A 22,554-nucleotide genomic window follows, 5' to 3' on the forward strand; every position below is an offset into this window, starting at 1 on the left:
TGTTCAAATTGGACACTTCATCTCCACTGCTGCCTACTCAATCTAGGCCACTGTCTCTTCATCTGTAGCTCATATCTGGATTAATTGGTCCATTTTTCTTCTTTAATTTATCTCTTATAGAGATTCTAGAATAATCTCCCTCAAAAACCCAGTAATATACTTTTCCAGTGCTCAAGAACTAGACTTCCTTTTTCCCCTATAGCAAACCTAAATGCTGTGATCTAGCTTCTTGGCTTTTTGTTCTTGTGACCACTATTACACCTATTCCCCACCACCTCTCCAATATGCTTTTCCCACTTGTGCAACTAGGTTTCATGGTTGTGAATCTTGGACTCAAAGCACACTCTAAAGTTAAAAGCAACTTTTAGGAGGGCATACAATTCAGAGGTCCAAAACTAGCAAAAAACCCTCCTTGTATGTTAAAACATTTTGAAAGATATAAATGTGGCCATACCTAGACCATATTTTCCTAGTTCATTGATGATGTATCCTTTAGTATATAATATATAAGTCAAATTGCCATCTTTCATTCCCTTTTGATGATCTAGTTCTAGGCTTTTGCCTGGACAGAATTCGATTGCATCTATTATCGTGCCAAGGCAGAGTAATACATTTGCCCAAAGTCTAACAAGTTTCTGTGAAAAAATACTTTTGGTGAAAAAGTAGAAAGACAAGAGTTAAAGGGCAAGATTAACAAGAGAGAAAAGAAGAATGAAAAAGAAAGAAAAGGGTTATCAAAATTATCAGATACAATGTTAAATAAAAACAGCAAAAATCTCTCAGCTTTTTTGATATTTGGAGTATAGTCCAATTATGTAAAAAAAAAAAAATCCCACATATATGTAGGTTTATAGAGAGAAGAAAGAAAAATTAGGACATTAACATGTCCCCCTGGTGACATTATGGGCTATTAACATCTCCTTTCACTTTTCCATGCTTTCCAAATTTTCTACAAGAAGCATAAAATTATTTTAAAAAGCAGGAAAAGATTTAAAAATTTAATAATATATTAAAAGACAAACTTCTTGGGGAATGCTTGCTTATAACTAATTTTTCCACTCACATCATTTGGCAACAAATATCAAATTCTTATGATGATTAAGCCAAATGTACCCCCAAATAATTAATGTGATATGGGATTTTCTCAATTTACCAGAGTTCCTTTTCCTCTTCCTTTGGGCTTTGAATCTCTACTTCCAAAATTGGTTCTTTAGACACAAGACCTTTACAGATATTTTCACCTGTAATTAAATTAGTAGCTGCAGTTTTTCTCTCTACAGTAAAATGATTTAATTGTTCAAATTCTTGTGAAAGCTTCAAGACCTATAAAGTTAAAGTGAAAAGACAAATATTCTATTTTGTATACTCTTACAGATAATTATGAAAAAAAGTACATTTAGTCATTTAGTCCATTAAATGCTTAAATAATTATTGACAAGTAATATAAATTAACATCTAATTGAAGGATCTTCTTCTAGTTTAACTTAACACTTTGCAGTTGTTATATAATTAATCCATTTTTACCACAGGCATAAGGATGCATAAATCCATGGTTTTAAAGAAGGGTATTTTTGGAGAGAGGGAGAGAGAGAGAAAGATAAAGCAAATGTAGTACCAACCATGTTAACATTGGAGAGGTGAGGGTACGTGGGCATTCTTTTTGCTATTTTTGCAACTTTTCTATAAGTTTGAAATTATTTCAAAATAAAAAGTTTTTTAAGTGAGAGAGAGCCAGATTAGCAGGATAGTGATATGGCTCTCTCATTTTTATATTATATTCTTATTGCCTACGTTTATCTCCTGTGTTAAACTATCCAATGATATTTCATAAGACAAGATCCTTTAACTGCACAGTATGAGGGTAACTCACTTTGCTGACAAGATCCCACAAACAAAGCTTAGTTATAGGCTATGCCCCATAATCTCCCTTCCCAGACAGCAAACCCCATGTTCTGAACCTTTCCCTCCCTAAGTCACATACTATTTGATCCATATCCCAATCTCTCAGCAACTTGTACCCTGCTTTCAGGATAAAAACTTCACATAAATGAGGCCTGGACTTAGTCCTTCATTTCACATGTACTAAAATATAACCCAATATCTTTTAACTGTGTGTTCAAGCCTTCACTTCTTTCTGCCATTTTAATCAAGACCCAGAGAGTAACTGAGGAAGGGAATTTTCAGCCCAGAGTTGTTAATAATAGGTGGGACTCCAGAAATTACACTACAGGCAACCTCCAATGTTGACTAACCCTGGTCTGGCAGCCATTTTTACACCTGGGGAACAAAGTGGGGTCAGGACATTTAAATATTTTTCTAATTCTAAGTATAAGCCTAATTTTCAGTATAACTGAAAAAAAAATGCTTTGATTCAAAGGTTTAAGGTTGAAGACACTTAAGTCAACTTGTTTGTTTTGAGTACTGGGGGGTGGTGGTAAAATAGACTTAACATAAAGTTTACCATCTTAACTAGTTTAAGTGTGTGATTCCGTGGTATTAAATATATTCACACGGTTGTGCGGCCACTGCCACCATCCATCCCCCGAACCCTTTTCATCTTGTAAAACAAACCCAATACCTATTATACAGTTACACCCTTTTCTTGTCTCCCCCAGTCCCTGGGCAACCACCATTACACTTTCTGTCTTTATGATTTTGACTACTCTGAGTACCTCATATAATTGAAATCATACAGTGTTTGTGTTTTTGTGATTGGTTTATTTCACTTAGCATAAAGTCTTCAAGATTCATCCATGTTGTAGCATATTGCAGAATCTCCTTCCTTTTTAAGGCTCAATGACTTTCCATTGTGTGTATATACCACAATTTGCTTATCTATTCATCCATCAAGAAACACTTGGGATACTTCTAAGCTTTAACTATTGTGAATAATGCTGCTGTGAAAATGGGTGTGCAAATATCTCTTCAAGACTCTGCTTTCAATTCTTTTGGGTATATCTCTCTAGATAGTGGAATTGCTGGATCATTTGGTGGTTGTATTTTTGAGCAAACCTTTTACATTATAATATGTGGTCCAAAATTTAAGCTTTTGGGAAACTGACTCAAAGTAAAAAAAAAAAAAATTCACAGATTAATTCTAAGAGTGAAAGACTGAAGTCTATTCTGAGTCATAGCTTGGCTTATAGCCTACACTATATGGGAATTTATTCTATAATAATAAAAGAAACTCCAATTTACATGTAATCTCTTATTGAAAATTAATTTCCTTTTATTGTATCCTCATAAGAGATAAAGTCTAACACTGAACATTTAAATAATTAATCCAGTCTCACCTTTGTTTCTAATTCAGAATTCTCTCTTTGTAGCAGGTCATATGTTATTAAATAATGGTCTCTGTCTTCTGCTGCCCTTGGAAGACTTTGAATTTCATTATAAAGGCATATAAGTTCTGACCTTGATTTTTGCACCTCCTGATTAAGAAATAAAGACATTTAGTAAAATGAGATTTTCCCCATAAAAGGTATAATATTTCTAAAATGGAATCTTTGAAACAACTCTCACAATTTTTTTTTTTGCTTTTTTCCCCCCAACTTATTCTTCTAGCAGAACTACTTTTAAGAAAGTAGTTAAGGTAGTTAAGTAGTAAAGTTTACTTAAGTCAATTAATGAAACTGAGCATTCTTAGCTTCTATCACTCACAGGTGGAAGGACTGGGTTTCCAGAGTTCTTCCTACTTTTTACAAGGCTTGTAGAGAGGGTACATTCTTCAGCAACTCCTGCACTAATTATATTTTCTTGCTTAAAGTGTATCTTTTTTCAAATGTACCTTTTACAGAATAACTGAGCCTTTAATCTTGTGACAACCTCATGCAGAAGGGCTACTGAAACAGGCTCAGAGAGTGTAAGTGGCCTGCCCAAGTTCACATAGCCAGGAAGTGGTAAAGCTGAGATTCAACCATCTGACCAACTTCAAACTCTGTGTTCTTCACAACAAATTATGCTGCCTTAGTTAATAATGTGTATTCAGTGACTAGGGCTTCCTCTAATCCTCTGATTTCTTCCCCCTATATTTGTGAGAGAAAACCCTTTAGTTATATGTAGAGTCTTATCAAATTTCTACATTGATGACATGGAAGATGTAGTTTGGCTGGTGGATGACTGGGGCCTGAGAGTTAGTCTGTGGTGTCCTGTGAAGGAAACGGATGATATTAAATTTACTTTAGGAAAGGAGTTACATGGTATTTTCCCAAAGCCTTCAAATCAGAAGGAGAAGAGAATGTTGATGAGGAAAGTGTTGGGCAAAAAGGAGAGAGAACAGAGAGTGGCCACAGGAAGAAGGCAAGTGGTATCAGTTTCCTACCTCATTGTATTGGAAATTCCTGTAGGTCATCAGGATGGGATTTGGGGCATTGCACTGGCTGTCACCCACCCTGCAAACTGATTAAATGTCACCATCCTCTAAGTTGGTGATCTAGACTTCCATGGACTCACTTCCAGGTCTCTCTTTTAAATGTAGGCTGGTTGTCTCCTGATAGACCTTTCCAAGATGGTAGGACAAGCAGTTAAAAGGAGAGACAAGTCCATGACTCTATGGCCACCATACTAATCAAACCACCTACTACTTAAAGGTCTCTTTTTGGCTAGTGCTGGAGCTGGAACTCAGCGTGAGGGAACAACAGTCACCCCATTATTACTAACAGAAACACATATTCTAGAGCTACTATTTATTTTAAAATCAAAATAAATGGTAACATGAAATCCCTAAATTAGGAATGCAAAAAGAGGAGAATAACATCCTGAGTGGCAGAATACCTCACTATCAACTTTCAAAGCCTTCTGTACAGTATTAAGATCAGATGTCGATTGCTTTCTCCTTTCTCTCTCTTCTGACAACTTACTTTCAAATATGTCAATTTTTTCTTGGCTCATTTTCAAAATCTGCAAAAAAGCATTTTACATAATTATTTCTACATACAATAATGTTTCCTATAAATTCTAATAATACTAATTTACACCCTAACTAAATTATAAAGTCACCTAAAGGAGATATAAAGCTGGGAAAAATAGTTCATGGTACCATAGTTCGTAAGAGACATTTTTCTCTCTGAGTCTGTTTTCTCAACTGTAAAATGGAGCTAATACTTTTCCTACATACATTATAGCCATCGGAGTAGGAATAAAGTGAGATTTTGAAAGTATTCTGTAAATGTTAAGCACCGACCAAATACAAAGTATTGTTGAAATCTTTCTAAATTCGTTGGTAATAATAATTGCAATAATAATGAGATCAGCTAATAGGTAGTTAGTGCTTAGCATATGTCAGACATTACGGTACATGTTTTACTTGCACAATCTCATTTTATTTTCCCAGAACCCTACAAAATTGGAACAACTTTTTTTTTTTTTTTTTACAGAGAACAGAGGTGAGGCTCAGATATATTTACTTAAGCTGAAGAAAGGAAAGGGTGGATCAACCAAAGAGTTTTACCTAATTAAATTTTGGACAAAAGTATGCTGGAGCTTTGCTTGTACTTCTGGATTCATAATTTGCTGCCAGATATGTATTCATTTGACCTACAGGTTTTTTCCAAAATTAATCCATTAGTTTAGTAACGTTGATTATTAATAATTTCCCTTTTTTGTGTTTAATATCAATAAAACAGGAAGAGATGGGTTGGAAAGAATGGAAAAGGAAACTGGAAAAATGGATGCTAAAACCTCGGTGTAACTTTTGCAAATCCTCCTGTCTAAGGGCATAGAAAAAAGACCTGGCTAAGAATGAGGTCGACTTCTTAGCAGTACCATACAAGGATACAGGAAAGGATATCACCCACCCTCTTCTGCCCTGGTGAATGTTTCTGCACATCCATACCTGACACGCTGAGCATTCAGCACTCAAGGCAAAGCTCTTCTTGGCCCCACCCCTCCACCACCTGAGATGCCTCTGTGCAAAGTGTAGGGAAATGGTTCAACTCCCCTCATTTCCTTTGTGTTTTTTAGCATAAGAATGTCATGTATTTTAATGCCATAACTTTTAAAAGATAGTTTTCAAAGGGATATATATTTGAAATCTCCCATAATTTATGCCATTCTAAAAATAATTATGCACTTAGGCAATTTATGTCCTTCACAGACTCCGTGGTGACCAAAGTTTCAAGCAGAAAAACACAGGAAAAGGGCAGCAAACAATGTGAGAGATGAGCAGTGGGATGGCGAGAGCTCTGGGTAGCTGAAGGGAGCCTACCTCATCTGTCAGGCAACAGCAAACAGGGAAGCACTGACTGACGTGCTAAGGAATTGCCTAACTGGCACAGGGTAGCTACCAACGGCTCTGGAGAACGGTGTAACAGCTTGGAATTTTCCACTTTCAGTATTCCACTACCTGAAAGGTGGGGATCATCTAATGCTCTGAACCAAACTATGCCTCCTGGGCACAGTATGACAAGTGTTCCTGCCATCCGTGCTGTGTGCTTGCACTGTGCTCTGCCCTCGCACAGGCATAGCCAATGGGGTGGCAGATGTGGGTGCCAGACAGGAAGAAACATGCCAGGTCATCACCTCCAGGTTCATGTGCTCAGTGTTGGGCATGCTGTAACCCCCATCAGTTATAATAAATCCACTATATAAACCCCTCCATAAATCCTCATAAGAGTTAATATGATGAACAAAATCAGCTGGAAGGCCAGACAAACCTGGAATAACTCCTAGCTCTGTCTCTTACATTGTTCAAGTTCCTTTAAATTCTCTCAAATATGAAGTGGGACTATCTCTCCTACCTTGGGGAGGGTTGTTATAGGGATTACATGAGACTATGTTTATAAAACATCTAGAACAGAACATGGCATATGAGAGATGCTTGACATATTGTGGCTATTATCATTCTTACCAGATACCTAGCATTTCTTCTCTTTTAAGCATTTTCTCTGAGAATATGCATACTAGCCACATTAAGAGGATCTAATTAATGATAAATCTGTCTGCATATAGAAATTGGTAAGGAATACAGATCATTATCTTGAGGACTTGGTTTAAAGGATTGCTTTTCTAAATTATTTGTTCTTTTAAAATTTTTAAAAATTAATTAAATATTTATTTGTTTTTGGGAAGGGGGCACAGAGAGGGAGGAAGGGAGAGAACCCCAAGTTAGCTCTACGCTGCCAGCACGGAGCCTGATGTGGGCTCGATCCCATGGAACTGTGAGATCATGACCTGAGCAGAAACCAAGAGTTGGGCGCTTAACTGATTGAGCCACCCAGTAGTCACTAAATTATTTGTTCTTTTAAAGTCACCCCCTCTCATTTATTTTCAAAAGAATTCTTATGGGGAAACTGCCTCCAGGGCTCCCAGAAATGGAAGCTTCTCTGGTCGGTGTGGAGGCAGAAGGCCTGGAGCTTTGCATCTGTAGAATGTCAAGGATCCCTAAAACACAGTTTGAAAGTCACAGTGGCAAAAATGTGGGTTTTGTAGTCAGTTGAAATTTGAGATCTTCCACATTTATGAATTTGTGATCTTGGTTTCCTCACTATGCAGAAGACGGAACGATACTTACCTCCCAGAATTTTCTGTTAACATTACATGAGTTATATCAAACCCACAGCAGAGTCATTACAACATTGTAGGCACTCAGATCTTAATTTCCATCCTTTTACTTCCTATTTGTAGGAAACAGAAAGTAAAGTAGTCAGAGACCAGGAATGATGGCATGAGGCACCTGAGCACCCATCTAAAAGCTGATGATGCAGGCGAAGGGGAGCGTGACCCTACATCAAGATCTGAAGCTCCTAACCCCCGGATTACAGCATTCAGTTCACTCGATTACGCTGCTGAGAATGATTCTTTGGTTAATACTGAGTGATATCACCATTGCCTGGCTGCTAAACACAATCAAGAAAGCTTCAGTCTTTTTCTTCTTGAAAGATCACAAGAGAACTTCAATGGCAAAAATCTATTTAGTTACTTCCTCTTTCCTCAAGAAATGACTTAAAAATTTTTTTTAATGTTCTTATTTATTTTTGAGACAGAGAGAGACAGAGCATGAGCAGGGGAGGGGCAGAGAGAGAGGGAGACACAGAATCTGAAGCAGGCTCCAAGCTCTGAGCCGGCAGCATAGAGCCCGACACGGGGCTCGAACCCACGAGCCGTGAGATCATGACCTGAGCTGAAGTCGGATGCCCAACTGACTGAACCACCAAGGCGCCCCAAGAAATGACTTTAAAAGGCCATTTAACTATAATTTATTACTTATTCATTGAATACCTTTTCTAATTTGAAAGACTTCTATTTGTAAACACTCTTAAAGGGAAGAACCATATATTTACAATGTTCCTTCTTAGCCCCTTCCAGGGGGCTCTATGTGGGATGAAATGAAAGGATCATTAAAAGTCAATATAAATCTTTATTATTTTAGAAATCCACACATATTTCAAGTCTTGATGACAAGGTAAAGAAAACTGGCTTATACCATAGCTGTAGGACTAAGATCAGACAGAAAAAAACCCTGGTATTTAATATTAAACATGATAGGAAAATGTGTTTTCTTTTCTAAACAAGTTTTAAAATAAGACAGATGCTCATTTATTCAGAATGTCATAGATAACATCTATCATAGAGGGAGGTAGATTTACCAGTTACTCTACAAGAATCTTTTCTACCATCCAGAATTCTGTGGGGTGCCTGGGTTTGGTTGAGTGTCCAACTTTGTCTCAGGTCATGATCTCCCAGTTTGTGGGTTTGAGCCCTGCATTGGGCTCTGTGCTGACAGCTCGAAGCCTGGAGCCTGCTTTGGATTCTGTGTCTCCCTCTCTCTCTCCCGCCCCACCCCCACCCCCCACCAGCGATCTTTCTCTCTCTCTCAAAATAAACATAAAAAAAGAAAAAAAGGATTCTGTGATACAGAGGGCCACATGTAACTGTACCCCTGGTAGGTATCTCTCTCTTCAGGAAAGAACTTGGCGCACACTTCCCAGGCATCCTCCAGTGAACAACTGAGCATGGTTAGGGATATTAAGGCCTGGCCATTTCTGGTTAATGTGGAATTTCGTCACAGGTTATCACAGAGCCAAAGCCCTGTTGGTCTGAATGAGACTTCTCAGAACTACACCACAGGCTGAGGTTCTTCCTTCCAATCTTCCTTCCGTCTCCCTCTTCTTTAACAGATATCAGACCTGAATCATGATCTAAAGGCTTTGCTAGCCCATGTCTGCCCTTCCCTGATCCTTCTCAGGTACCACCCCCCAATAACTCTCCTGTAATTCTAGGTTTGTCTTGGTGCCTGCTTCCCAGATCAGTCTCCTTTCAGTGGATATATGGGTGACAGAACAGGAATGGGCCACAGTCATGGTCACCATCAAAGACAAAAGAAAATGACCATTTGTTTAAAGACATGAATATAAGCATCCAAGAAGCTCAATGAACTGCAAGAAAGATGAAATCAAGGAGACCCACACCAAGACACATTATAATTAAACTATTGAAAGGCAAAGGCAAAGAGATAATCTCAACTGCAGCAAGAGAGAAGTGACTTGTCACTTACAGGAGATCCTCAATAAGATCCTCAATAATCCTCAATTATTGAGCAGATTTCTCATCAGAAACTTTGGAGGTCAGAAGGCCATGGGCTGATATATTCAAAATGCTAAAAGGAAAAACCTGTCAGCCAAGAGTTCTATATCCAACAAAACTGTCCTTTCAAGAGTGAGAATGAAATTAAGACATTCACAGATAAATAAAAGCTGAGGGAGTTTGTTACTAGTAGACCTTCCCTGTGAGAAATCCTAAAGGGAGTCCTGCGGGTTGAAATGAAAAGATACCAGACAGTAACTCAAAGCCATATGAAGAGATAAACATCTCTGTAAAGGTAAATACACGGGCAATTATAAAAGCTAGTATTATAGTAACAATGGTTTAAAACTCAACTTTTTTTCCACATGATTTAAGAGATGAATATATTGTTTAAAATTATTAGCCTAAAAGCTAGTATTATTGTAACTTTCATTCTAATTCCATAATTTGGTTTCTATGTAATTTAAGAGACTAATACATTTAAAAAAGCAATTATTAGTTCATGTTTTTGGACACAATATATAAAAATGTAATTTTGTGATGTCAGTTACTGAGAGCAGAGCTGTAAATGAGCAGAATTTTTGCATACTATTACAGTTAAGCTGGCATAAAGTCAAATTAGAGTGTTATAACTTTAGCATGTTAAATGTAATCCCTATGGTAACCACAAAGAAAATAGTTATAGAGTATACTCAAAAGGAAATGAAAAGGAATTAACATGTTTTATTACCAAAAAATCAACTATACACAAGAGAGACAATAATGCAGGAAATGAGGGGGACAAAGAGCTATAATGTACATAGAAACATGGCAAAATGACAAAAGTCCTACTGTAATAATTACTTTAAATTTAAGATAATTATCTCTACAATCAAAAGACAGACATTGGTATCATGAATAAAAACAAAACATGATCCAACTATATACTGTCCACACAAGATTCACTTCAGATTCATAGATGCAAACAGGTTGCAAGATAAAGGATAAAAAAAGTTTTTCATGCAAACAGTAACCAAAAGATGGCAGGGCTAGTTAAACTAATATCAGACAAAATAGACTTTAAATCAAAAAAGATTACAAGAGACAAAGAAGGACATTATATATTAATAAAACATTCAATACAGCAATAAGATATAATAGTACCTAATCACCAACCAAAATATATAAGGCAAAAATTGGCCAAACTGAAAGAAGATGGAGACGTTTCTACAACAAGAATTGGAGACTTCAATACCTTTCTTTCTTTCTTTCTTTCTTTCTTTCTTTCTTTCTTTCTTTTTCTTTTTGATTGAGAGAGAGGGTGCAAGTTATCAAGGGGCAGAGAGAGAGAGAGAGAGAGAGAGAGAGAGAGAAGCAGGGCTCACCTGGGGTTCATGTTTTTACTCAAAGTGGGGCTCAAGCTCCCCCGATGTGGGACTCGAACTCACAAACTATGAGATCATGACCTGAGCTGAAGTCAGATGCTTAATGACTGAGTCATCCAGGTACCCCTCAATATCCTACTTTCAATAATGGATAGAACAGCCAGATATAAAATAAGTAAGGAAACAGGACTTGAACAACACAATAAAGCAGTAATATTTAACAGACATACAGGACACTCTACTCAATGACAACAAAGTACTCATCCTTCTCAAATGCACACAGGTCATTCTCCAGGACAGACCATATTTTAGGCCACAGACTAAATCTTAACAGATTTTAAAAGACAGATTGGTAATATGGTAATACAAAGTATCTTCTCTGATCACAGTAGGATGGAGACAGAAATTAAGAACAGAAGGAAAACTGGAAAATTCACATATTTGTGGAAATTAAACAACTTACTTTTAAACAACCAATGGATCAAAGAAGATATCACAAGAGAGATTAGGAAATACCCAGAGATGAATGAAAATGAAAGTTCAACATAGCAAAACTTAAGAGAAGTAATAAAAGGGGGAAATTTATAGCAATAAATGCTCACATTAAAGAACAAGAAAGATTTGAAATCAACAACCTAACTTTATAATTTAAGAAAGTATGAAAAGAACAACAAATTAAATCCAGACATAGTAGAAAGAAATAATAAAGGTTAGAGCACAGATAAAATAAAGAATAGAAAATCAATATATAAAATCAGTGAAACCAAAAATTCGTTATTTGAAACGATGAACAAAATTGACAAATCTTCACCGAGACTAAGAAAAAAAAAAGACTCAAATTACTAAAGTAAGAGTTGAAAATGAGTATATTACTACTGATTCTACAGAAATTAAAAAAAAAAAATTATAAGAGTACTCTGAACAGGAGCACCTGGATGGCTCAGTTGGTTGAGCTTCCAGCTTCAGTTCAGGTCATGATCTTGCAGTTCATGAGTTCGAGCCCTGCATCGGGCTCTGTGCTGACAGCTTGGAGCCTGGAGCCTGCTTCAGATTCTGTTTCTCCCTCTCTCTCTCTGCCCCTCCCCCACTTGTGCGCGCACGCTCTCTCTCTCTCTCTCTCTCTCTCTCTCTCAAAAATAAATAAAAACATTTAAAAAAAGAGTACTCCGAACAATTGTACACAATAAATTAGACAACATACATGAAATGGACAAATTCCTAGAAACACAAAACCAACAAAGACTGAATCATAAAGAAACAGAAAATTTGAATAGACCTATAATGTGTAAGGATACTGAGTCAGTAATCAAAAATCTCCAGTACAGAGAAAGGTCTCAGGCCTGATGGCCTCACTGGTATATTCTACCAAACATTAAAAAAAGAACTAACACCAAGTCTTCTCAAACTTTTCCCAAAACTTGAAAGGGAAGAAACACTTTCTAACTCACCCAGTGAGGTCAGCTTACCCTGCCATGAAAGCCAGACAAAGATACTATAAGGAAGAAAAAACTACAGACCAATATCCTTTATGAGAATTGATGTAAAAATCCTCAAAAAATATTATCAAAATGAATTTAACATCATGTTAGAAAGGATATACACCATAACCAAGTGAGATCTATTCCTGAAATGTAAGTATGGTTCAATATACAGAAATTAATCATTGTGATACACCACATTAAAAGTATGAAGGAACATTGACATGATCATCTAATTGGTGCAGAAAAAGCATTTGACAGGATTCAACACCGTTTCATGATTAAAAAAACATTAAAGAGGGGCGCCTGGATGCCTCAGTTGGTTAAGTGTCTGACTCTTGATTTTCGGTTAGGTCTTGATCTCAGGGTTGTGAGTTCAAACCCTGCATTGGGCTCCATGCTTGGCATAGATCCTACTTAAAACAACAACAACAATGACAACAAACCACAAAATAATCTAGGAAAAGAAGAAAACTATCTCAACATAATAAAGATTTATAAGAAACCCACGGTGAACATCATATTCAATGGTCAAAGACTGAAAGCTTTCCCTGTAAGATCAGGAACAAACTTTCACCATTTCTATTCAACATAGTATTGGAAATTCTAGCCAGAGCAATTAAGCAAGAAAAAAATAAATAAAAGACGTCCAAACTGGAGAAGAAGAAGCAAAATTATCTCTGTTTGCAGATGATATAATCTTATATGTAGGAAACCTTAAAGATTCCACAGTTAGACTTAATAAATGAATTTAGCCAAGCAGCAAGACACATAGTCAACACACAAAACTCAGTCACACTTCTACATGGTAGCAATGAGCGATCTGAAAAGGAAATTACAAAAACACTTCTATTTATAGTAGCATCAAAAAAATAGTTAGGAATTAATTTAACCAAGGAGGTGAAAGACTTGTACAATAAAAACTAGAAATCATTGCTGAAAAAAATTAAAGAAGAGAAAGTAATGGAAACACATTCCATGTTCATGGATTGGAAGACTTAATATTATTAAGATGTCAATACTATCTAAAGCAATCTGAAGATTCAATGCAGTCTCTATCAGAATCCCAATGACATTTTTTTTTTTTGCAGAAATAGAAAAACCCATCTTAAAATTCATATGGAATTTCAAGGGATGCTGAACAGCTAAAACCATCTTGAAAAAGAAGAACAAAGCTTCAGGACTTATACTTCCTGATTTTAAAATATGCAGGGTGCCTGGGTGGCTCAGTCAGTTAAGGGTCCAACTCTTGATTTCTGTTCAGGTCATGATCTCACAGTTTGTGGGACTGAGCCCCATGATGCTTTGTGCTGGAGCTCTGTGCTGACAGCATGGAGCCTGCTTGGGATTCTCTCTCTCTCGCTCTCTCTCTCTCTCTCTCGCTCTCTGCCTCTCCCCCGCTTACATGCGCATGAGCATGCACTCTCTCTCTCTCTCTCTCTCTCACTCAAAATAAACATGTCTTAAAAATTTAGTACAAAGCCAGAGTAGTCAAAACAGTGTGGTACAGGCATAAATACAGACATATAGGCCAATGGAACAGAATACAGAGCCCCAAAATAAACCTGCATGTATATGGTCAAATGATTTTTTTTAAATGTTTATTTACTTTTGACAGAGAGAGAGACAGACAGAGCATGAGCAGGGGAGGGGCAGAGAGAGAGGGAGACACAGAATCCGAAGCAGGCTCCAGACCCTGAGCTGTCAGCATAGAGCCCGATGCGGGGCTCGAACTCAGACTGTGAGATCATGACCTGAGCTGAAGTCAGTCGCTCAACTGACTGAGCCACCCAGGTGTCCCGATATGGTCAAATGATTTTTGACAAATGCGCCAAGACCACTCAATGGGAAAAGACCAGTCTTTTCAACAAATGATGCTGAAAAAATTGGACATCCATTTACAAAAAGAATGAAGTTGTATCCTAACAGCATATATAAAAATTAACTAAAAATGAATCAAAGATTTAAATATAAGATGTAAAACTATAAAGCTCATAGAAGAAAACATGCAAAAGGCTTTATAACATTAAATTTGGCAATGATTTCTTGGATATGACATCAAAGGCACAGGCAATAAAAGAAAAAATAGACGAACTGACCATGAAATTTAGAATTTTTTGTGCATCAACACAGATGAAATGAAATGAAAACACAGATTCCAACCTATGGAATGGAAAAATATTTGCAATTATATATCTGATAAGGGATTGATATAAGCAGAAAATATAAAGAGCTCCGAAAACTCAACAACATAACAACAACCTGATTTTAAAATACTCAAAGGACTTGAATAGATATTTCTCCAATGATGACATATGATTGATCAATAAACACATGAAAAGATGTTTAACATATTAATTATTAGGTAAATGCAACTCAAACCACAATGAGAAACTACCCTGTATTCATTAGGATAGCTACCACCAAAACCACAGAAAATAGGTGTTGTTGAAGGTGATATAGAGAAATTGGAACCCTTGTGAAACTGTTAGTGAGAAAGTAAACGGTGGAAAATGGTATGATGGTTCTTCAACAAAATGAAAGCCAGTTACTATAATCCAGCAATTCCACATCAAGGTATATACCCCAAAGAATTGAAAGCAGGGACTTGAATGGATATGTGCACACTTGTGTTCATCGCAGTGTTATCCACAACAGCCCAAAGGTTGAAGCAGCTCAAGTGTCCCTTGATGGATGAATAGATAAACAAAATGTGGCAATACAATGGAATTTCAGCCTGAAATAGGAAGGGCATTCTGACATGTGGTACAACAGGGATGAAACTTGGAAGATATCATGCTAATTGAAATGTGAGTCACCAAAGGACAAATAGTGAATATGATTCCCCTTATCTGAGGTACCTAGAGTAGTCCAAATCATAGAGACAGAAAATAGAATGGCGGTTACCAGGGGCTGGGAGGAAGGGCAGAAGAGGGAATTATTGGTTAATGAATACACAGTTTCAGGTTTGCAAGATGAAAGGAGTTCTGGACGTAGATGTTAGTAATAGCTGCACAACATTGTGAATGTGCTTACTATCATTGAACTGTACACTTAAAAATAGTTATGTGTATTTTATCACAGTAACAAACATTTTTGAAAAACAAAAGTAGAACAAAGACTTTTGCAGACAAAAGGGAAAAAAAACAAAAAGTTGATCACTAGTAGATCTATACCAGGAGAAATGTTGAATCATGGTCTTTAGGCTAAAGAAGTATGGTACCAGGTAGAAACTTGGATCTATGCAAAGCAATGGTGAACTCTAGAAGTGGTCAGTATGTGGTTAAATACGAAATACTTTTGTTTTCCCCTTAAAAGGCTTAAGCAAAAATAATTAACAATATATTATAGGATTTATAACATCGAGTGTTGTTCTTTTTTATTGAAGTTCATTCAATTTATCTCTTTCCTCTCATATTGTACCATAAGCATCACGGTGAAAACAGGCCACACCTTATACATTTTGTTCAGAAATCACCACAGTTAAATATCCAAGTTCACCACTTCCAGGTTCTACTTTCCACTCAGTGGCAAAACATAATTCAACTACGTTCTCTGCTACTTTATAACAAGGATCATCTCTTCTTCAGAGTCAAATAGGGCATGTTCCTCACTGCTCTCTGAGGCCTCACCAGAAGCAGCTTCAAAGTTCATGCTTCTAAGCAACATTCCGATCATGGCAATCTACGTATTCTCTGAGAGACAGACGCTTTCCCTATAGTCTCACTTCTGCATGAACTCTCACCAGAATCACCTTTAAGTCTGTATTTATACCAACAATCCCTTCAAGGCAATTTAAGCTTTTTCTATCTAGCACCCCAACATTACTCCAGCTTCCACATGTAATACAAGTACAAAGCCACTTCTACTGTTTTAGCTATTTGTTATAGAAGGTACCTCACTTTTTGGTACCAAAATGTCAACGAGTTTCTGCGGGCTGCCATAACAAAGTACCACAAACTGGGTAGCTTAAAACGACAGAAATTTATTCCTCATCACTCTGGAGGCTGGAACTCTGAAGTCAAGCTATTATCAAAGCAATGTTCCCTTTGAGACTCTGGGTAGAATCTTTCCTTGCCTCTTCTAGCTTCTGGTGGTGGCTGTCAATCCTTGGCATGTCTTGGCTTGTACCTGCATCCCTCTAATCTCTCCATCTGTCATCACATGGCACTCCCTGTGTGTCTCTGTCTTCACATAGCATTTCCTCTTCTCACAGGTACGCCAGTCATATTGGATTAGGGCCCATCCTAATGACCTCATCTTAACTTTACTGCATTTGCAAAGACCCTGTATCCAAATGAGGTCGTGTTCACAGGTACTGGGGGTTAGGACTTCAACATATTTCAATGGAGGCACAATTCAGTCCATGACAGAGATAATAAATAGAGTATATAAAGAGCTCTTGCAATAAAAAGACAACTCCATTAAAACTGGCAAAGAATATGAATAGGCATTTTCTTTTTTTAATGCTTATTTATCTTAAAAAAATTTTTTTTAACGTTTATTCATTTTTGAGAGACATAGAGAGACAGAGCATGAGCAGGGAAGGGTCAGAGCGAGAGGGAGACACAGAATCTGAAACGGGCTCCAGGCTCTGAGCTGTCAGCACAGGACCCAATGCAGGGCTCGAACTCACGAGCAGTGAGATCATGACCTGAGCCAAAGTCGGACGCTCAACCGACTGAGCCACCCAGGCACCCCTTTATTTATTTATCTTGAGAGAGAGCAAGCTCGCGTGTGTGCATGCGTGAGTGCGTGTGAGTGCGCACACACACACATGTGAGCAGGGGAGAGGCAGAGAATGAGGGAGAGAGAGAATCCCAAGCAGGCTCCACCCTGTCAGCACAGAGCCCAACATGGGCATGATCCCACAAAGCATGAGATCATGACCTGAGCTGAAGTGAAGAGTTGGATGCTTAAAAGACTGAGCCACTGAGTCACCCCATGAATAGACATTTTCTAAAGAAGATATACAAATGGCCAATAAGCGTAAGAAAAGATGTTCAAGATTACACAGGAAACACAAATCAAAATTACATTAAGATCCTACTTCACACCCACTAGGATAGCTATAATAAAAAAGATAAGACTATAACAAATATTGGTGAAGATGTGGGGAAGCTGGAATTCTTATACACTGCTGATGGGAATATTATATGGAACAACTGCTTTGGAAAACAGCCTGGCATTTCTTCAAAAGGGTAAACAGAGAGTTAACATATGACCTAGCAATTTCACTCCTAAGTACATACCCAAAAGAAATGAAAACATGTCCACACAAAAAGTTTGCATTATTCAAAATAGCCACAAAGTGGGAACTACCAAATGCCCCTCAATTGACGAATGGAAAAACAAAATGTGGTATAATCCATGCAATGAAATATTATTTAGCCACAAAAAAGAGATAAAGCACTTACCTATGCTATGATAGGCTTGAGTCTTGAAAATATTATGCTAAGGTGAAAGAAGCCAGATGCAGAAGACCACATATTTTATGATTCCATTTGCATGAAATGTACCCGGATAGGCAAATTCTTAGAGACAAAAAGTAAATCAGTAGTTGCCAAGAGGCTGGGGGCTAAGGGAATGGAGAATGACTACTAATGGATATGGGGTTTCTTTGGGGGAGATAAAAATGTTCTGAAATTAGACAGTAGTGATAATTGCATAACTTTGTGAGTATACTAAAATTCACTGCACTGTACACTTTAAAAGGGTGAATTTTATGGCAATGTAAATTATACTTCCATTTTTTTTAAAGAATAAATGTAATTCTACATAGGTAAGAACTGTGTGCTGAAAACTACAAAACATTGCTGAGACAAATTAAAGACCCAAATAAATGGAAAGATATAGACCATGTTAATACATTGGTGGACCCAATGTTGTTAAAATATAAATTCTTCCTCAGTTGATCTGAACATTCAATGCCATTCCAATCAAAATCCTACATGGCATTTTTGTCAAAACTGACAAGCTCATTCTAAAATGTATATAGGGGAGTACCTGGGTGGCTCAGTCGGTTAAGTTTCCTACTCTTGATTTCAGCTCAAGTCATGACTTCATGGTTTGTGAGTTTGAGCCCTGCGTTGGGCTCTGCACCGTCAGTGCAGAGCCTGCTACAGTGCAGAGCCTGCTTAGGATTCTCTCTCTCCCCCTCTCTCTGCCCCTCTCCTGCTCATGTTTGCTCTCTCTCTCTCTCTCAAAAATAAATAAATACACATTAAAAAATAAAATATATATGGGAATGCAAAGGACCTAGAACAGTCCAAACAATTTTAAAAAAGAAAAACAGAGTTGGAAAGGTTTTCTTTCTGATTTTAAGACTTACAATAAAACAACAGCATGGCATTATTTAAGAATAAACGTAGATTAATGGAACAGAATAGAGTCCAGAAACTGAGCTGTATAACTAATTTTTGCTAAAGGAGCCAAAGTAATTCGATAAGGAAATAACTCTCTTTCCAATAAATGGTTCTAGAATAATTGGATATACATTTGGAAATAAATGAATCTCAACCCTTACATCACATCATATACAAAAATTATCTCGATGGATCATAAATCTAAATGTAGAAGCTCAAACTATAAAACCTTTAGAAGAAAAGAGAGGAGAAATATTTTGTGTCCTTGGTTCTTAGATGGCTTTTATGTCCTATCATAAAATGATAAAAGAAAAATTTGATGAATTGGGATCCATCAAAATTTTAAAACAACTACTCTTCATAAAACACTGTTTTAAAAGACGAAAAGACAAGCCACAGACTGAGAGAAAATATTTAAAATACATCTATCTAATGAAGGACAGTTATCCAAAAAATAGAAAGAATTCCTACAACTTAATATAAATACCTGAATTAAAAACGAGCAAAATATTTGAACAGAGGTTTCATAAAAGAACATACACTAATGGCCAATAAACACATCAAAACATACTCATTGTCATTAGATACTCTCAAAAGTCAAATTAAAAGCACCGTGAGATACCATTACGTGTCCACTAGAATGTCTAGAATTCACAAGACTGACAATAACAATGTTGTTGAAGATGAGGAAGCAACTGAAACTTCCATACCATCGTCAATGGGAATGTAAACTAGTACCACTACTTTGGAAAGCAGTCTGGCAGTTTTTCATACAGTTAAACATGCACTGACTCTATGACTTGATAATTCCACTACTAGGTATTTATCCAAGATGAAAAAAAAAAAAAACCTGGTATGAGGATACTAGTGACAGCTTTATTTTATAACAGTCAAAACCTGAAAATAATCTGAATGTTCTATCAACCAGTGGGTAGACAAATAGTTTATGGTATATCCACATACAGGGATATTACTCAGCAATATAAAAAATGAACTCTTGACACAGGCAGCAACGTGGATAAATCTCAAAAGCATCATTTCAAGTGAAAGAAGCCAAACACAAAAGAGTATATACCAGATGATTCTATTTATTAGAAATTCTGAAAACGTATTATAACAGGAAGTGGTGGAGTGGGGACAGGGCAGGGAGGGGTGTGATGGCAAAGGGGGAGGGAGCTAATGAATATGTTAGGCTAACGAATGTGTTTTCTTTCTTGATTGCAGTGGTCGGTTGTGGTTATACAGGTGTATGCACCTGTCAAATCTCATTGAACTCAACTCTTAAAATATGTATGTCTGTATCGTATTAGGTATTTCAATCAAGCTATTTTAGAAAAGAAATACAAATAACTTTTAAACATATGAAAAATGCTCAGTCTTACTGTAAATAGATAAATAAACATGAAAACTACATTTGGATACCCATTCTCAGCTCTCATTTAGTAAAAACACAAAATTTTGACAATATATTCAGTTGGTGCATTTTTTACCAAAGTGGTTTTCACATGCATTGCTGAGGGAGAGGAAACTGGTATAATTCTCTCTGAGGGATATCGGGCAATATCTACCCAAATTACAGATGTATCTAATCTCTAATCCCATAATCCCATTTCTGCGACTCTATCCTACAGAAACACCTGCATACATGTGCAAAAGACTAGAAACAACCCAAGTGTTCATCAGAAGAGACTGGTTAAATGTAGTACATCCACACAATAGAAAGCTACACTGCTCTAAAGAATGAGGAAAACTTGGGGTGCCTGGGTGGCTCAGTTGGTTGAGCGTCTGACTTCAGCTCAGGTCGTGGTCTTGCAATTTGTGAGTTCAAGCCCGGCGCTGGACTCTGTGCTAACAAACAGCTCAGATCCTGGAGCCTGCTTTGGATTCTGTGTCTCCCTCTCTCTCTCTCCCCCTCCCCTGCTCATGCCCTGTCTCTCTCTTTCAAAAATAAATAAATGTTAAAAAAAAATTAAAAAGAAAAAAGAATGAGGAAGACTTTTTTTTGTATGATACAGAAGGATCTCTCTTTTGTATGATACAGAAGTAAAAAGAAAAAGAAATCAGGAAAGGAGGAAATCTGAGTAAATATTCAAATTTCTTACATTTGCATAAAGACATACTGGAAGGATAAATAAGAAACTAATCAAAATAGTTATTAATAATCAACTTGCTTGTAACTAGAGCCCTACTGAGTGTTTGGGGAATGATTTTGGTAAAAGTTACTGCAGTCTTGATTGTAAATTCCTTCTTTTCTTTCCTCCACTCCTCATTCCCTGCTTTTCTTCCTTTCTTTCCTACAAAAATGTACTGCTTATATGGAAAAGGGTTTTGGAAGACAAGAAAGGACACTAACTCCTTGGGTCAGAGCCAAGAAATTCTGTAGCTGTAGTTTCCATGATACCTAAGAGGTCTGGGCTATAGGGCCCAGGGAGCTACAATAAAAACAGCTCTCGTGAATGAGACCCCTCAGCAACAAGGGATGTCACTCATCTTAAGTATATAAGAGGAAAGCCCCCCAAAGCAGTCTAGCTCCTTGCCCTGAGTGTCTGAAACAGCCCTATCTAACACATACTGGCTCCTGCTTCATTCCAGCCCTAAAGTCGATCACTTTGTCCACCGCTTCAGATGCCGATCACAGTGAAAAGACTAGACACTGTACATGGCGTCTAGGCCTTTCTCGTTCTCTACCCCGGTTTATTACTTTAAGTGTGGCTCCAACTACCCCCTCTCCCACCATTGGTTGATTCTATAAATCAACTTCATTGTGATGATTAAAAATGCTCAAATTGGTTGTCTCTTTGTAAGATTCCTTTCCTCTTTTCTTTAAAAGAAATAATCCATCCCTTTCTTCACACTGTGGGGAAGAAGTGAACAGAAACACATCCTCTGCACCCCAATTTCTTCCTCCACTCTAATTGGCTGAGCAATAGAAAAAGAGGCAATAAGAGGAGAGTAATAAATGATCAGCACCAATCGCTCTGGTATACTCTGCAAAAATGGGACTCACTTCAAAATATGAAACCAGAAAGAATAGACTTTCAAATACCTGTTCTCTCTGTTCAGCACCCACAGTTGTCCCAGGGGAGTGGTTTCCAAGTTGCTTATTCTCTTGAGATTCATGACTCTTTCCTTTGAGCCTTTCAACCTTAAATACAAAAGTATTTTAAAACTTTTTTTTTAACGTTTATTTATTTTTGAGACAGAGACAGAGCATGAGCAGGGGAAGGTCAGAGAGAGAGGGAGACACAGAATCTGAAATGGGCTCCAGGCTCTGAGCTGTCAGCACACAGCCCGATGCGGGGCTCGAACTCACGGACCGTGAGATCATGACCTCAGCCGAAGTCGGCCGCTTAACCGACTGAGCCACCCAGGCGCCCCAATACAAAAGTATTTTAAATATGAGAGTGTGGGGTTAGGGAGGGGGTTTGCTTTGCTATTAAAAGGTACTAGTAATACATGAATACATTCTTCATGAAAAAAATTCAACTAACACACATGGGTTTATAGAGTAAAAAGTGGCTCAGTGGGTTAAGCTTCTGACTCTTGATCTTGGCTCAGGTCATGATCTCATGGTTCTTGAGCTCGAGCCCTGAGTCGGGCTCTGTACTGACAGTGCAGAGCCTGCTTGGGGTTCTCTGTCTCCCATTCTCTCTGCCCTTCCCCCACTCACACGCTCCATCTCAAAATGAATAAACTTGAAAAAAATGATATTATCCTATCATAACCTTACCCCACAATCCCTTTTCCCTTTCCAGAAACAACACTGTGTGGGATGTACCCTTCTTGAATTTTATAATGCAGATGTATATATGTACATGCATGTAT

At 37.4% G+C, this 22,554-nt stretch overlaps 1 protein-coding gene across 12 annotated transcripts in view; it reads right to left on the bottom strand.

Moving 5' to 3' along the window:
* The window catches only part of CCDC30 (coiled-coil domain containing 30), a 132,925-nt gene that overhangs the window by 71,215 nt on the left and 39,156 nt on the right, over positions 1–22,554 (bottom strand). For 8 of the 12 annotated variants that reach the window (XM_019429207.2, XM_019429211.2, XM_019429208.2 and 5 more), the window contains 4 exons: positions 21,776–21,874; positions 4,774–4,899; positions 3,294–3,431; positions 1,154–1,323 (listed from right to left, as the gene is read on the bottom strand). In XM_019429207.2, coding sequence (XP_019284752.2) covers positions 1,154–1,323; positions 3,294–3,431; positions 4,774–4,899; positions 21,776–21,874 — 533 coding nt within the window. Of the gene's footprint in view, positions 1–1,153; positions 1,324–3,293; positions 3,432–4,773; positions 4,900–6,205; positions 6,320–21,775; positions 21,875–22,554 lie in introns of those variants that run through there. The other 4 variants (XM_019429217.2, XM_019429214.2, XM_019429215.2 and 1 more) reach the window with 4 other exon arrangements.

The sequence above is a fragment of the Panthera pardus genome, unplaced genomic scaffold (assembly GCF_024362965.1).
Source record: "Panthera pardus isolate Hobbes unplaced genomic scaffold, ASM2436296v1 HiC_scaffold_11, whole genome shotgun sequence".
Taxonomy (NCBI): domain Eukaryota; kingdom Metazoa; phylum Chordata; class Mammalia; order Carnivora; family Felidae; genus Panthera; species Panthera pardus.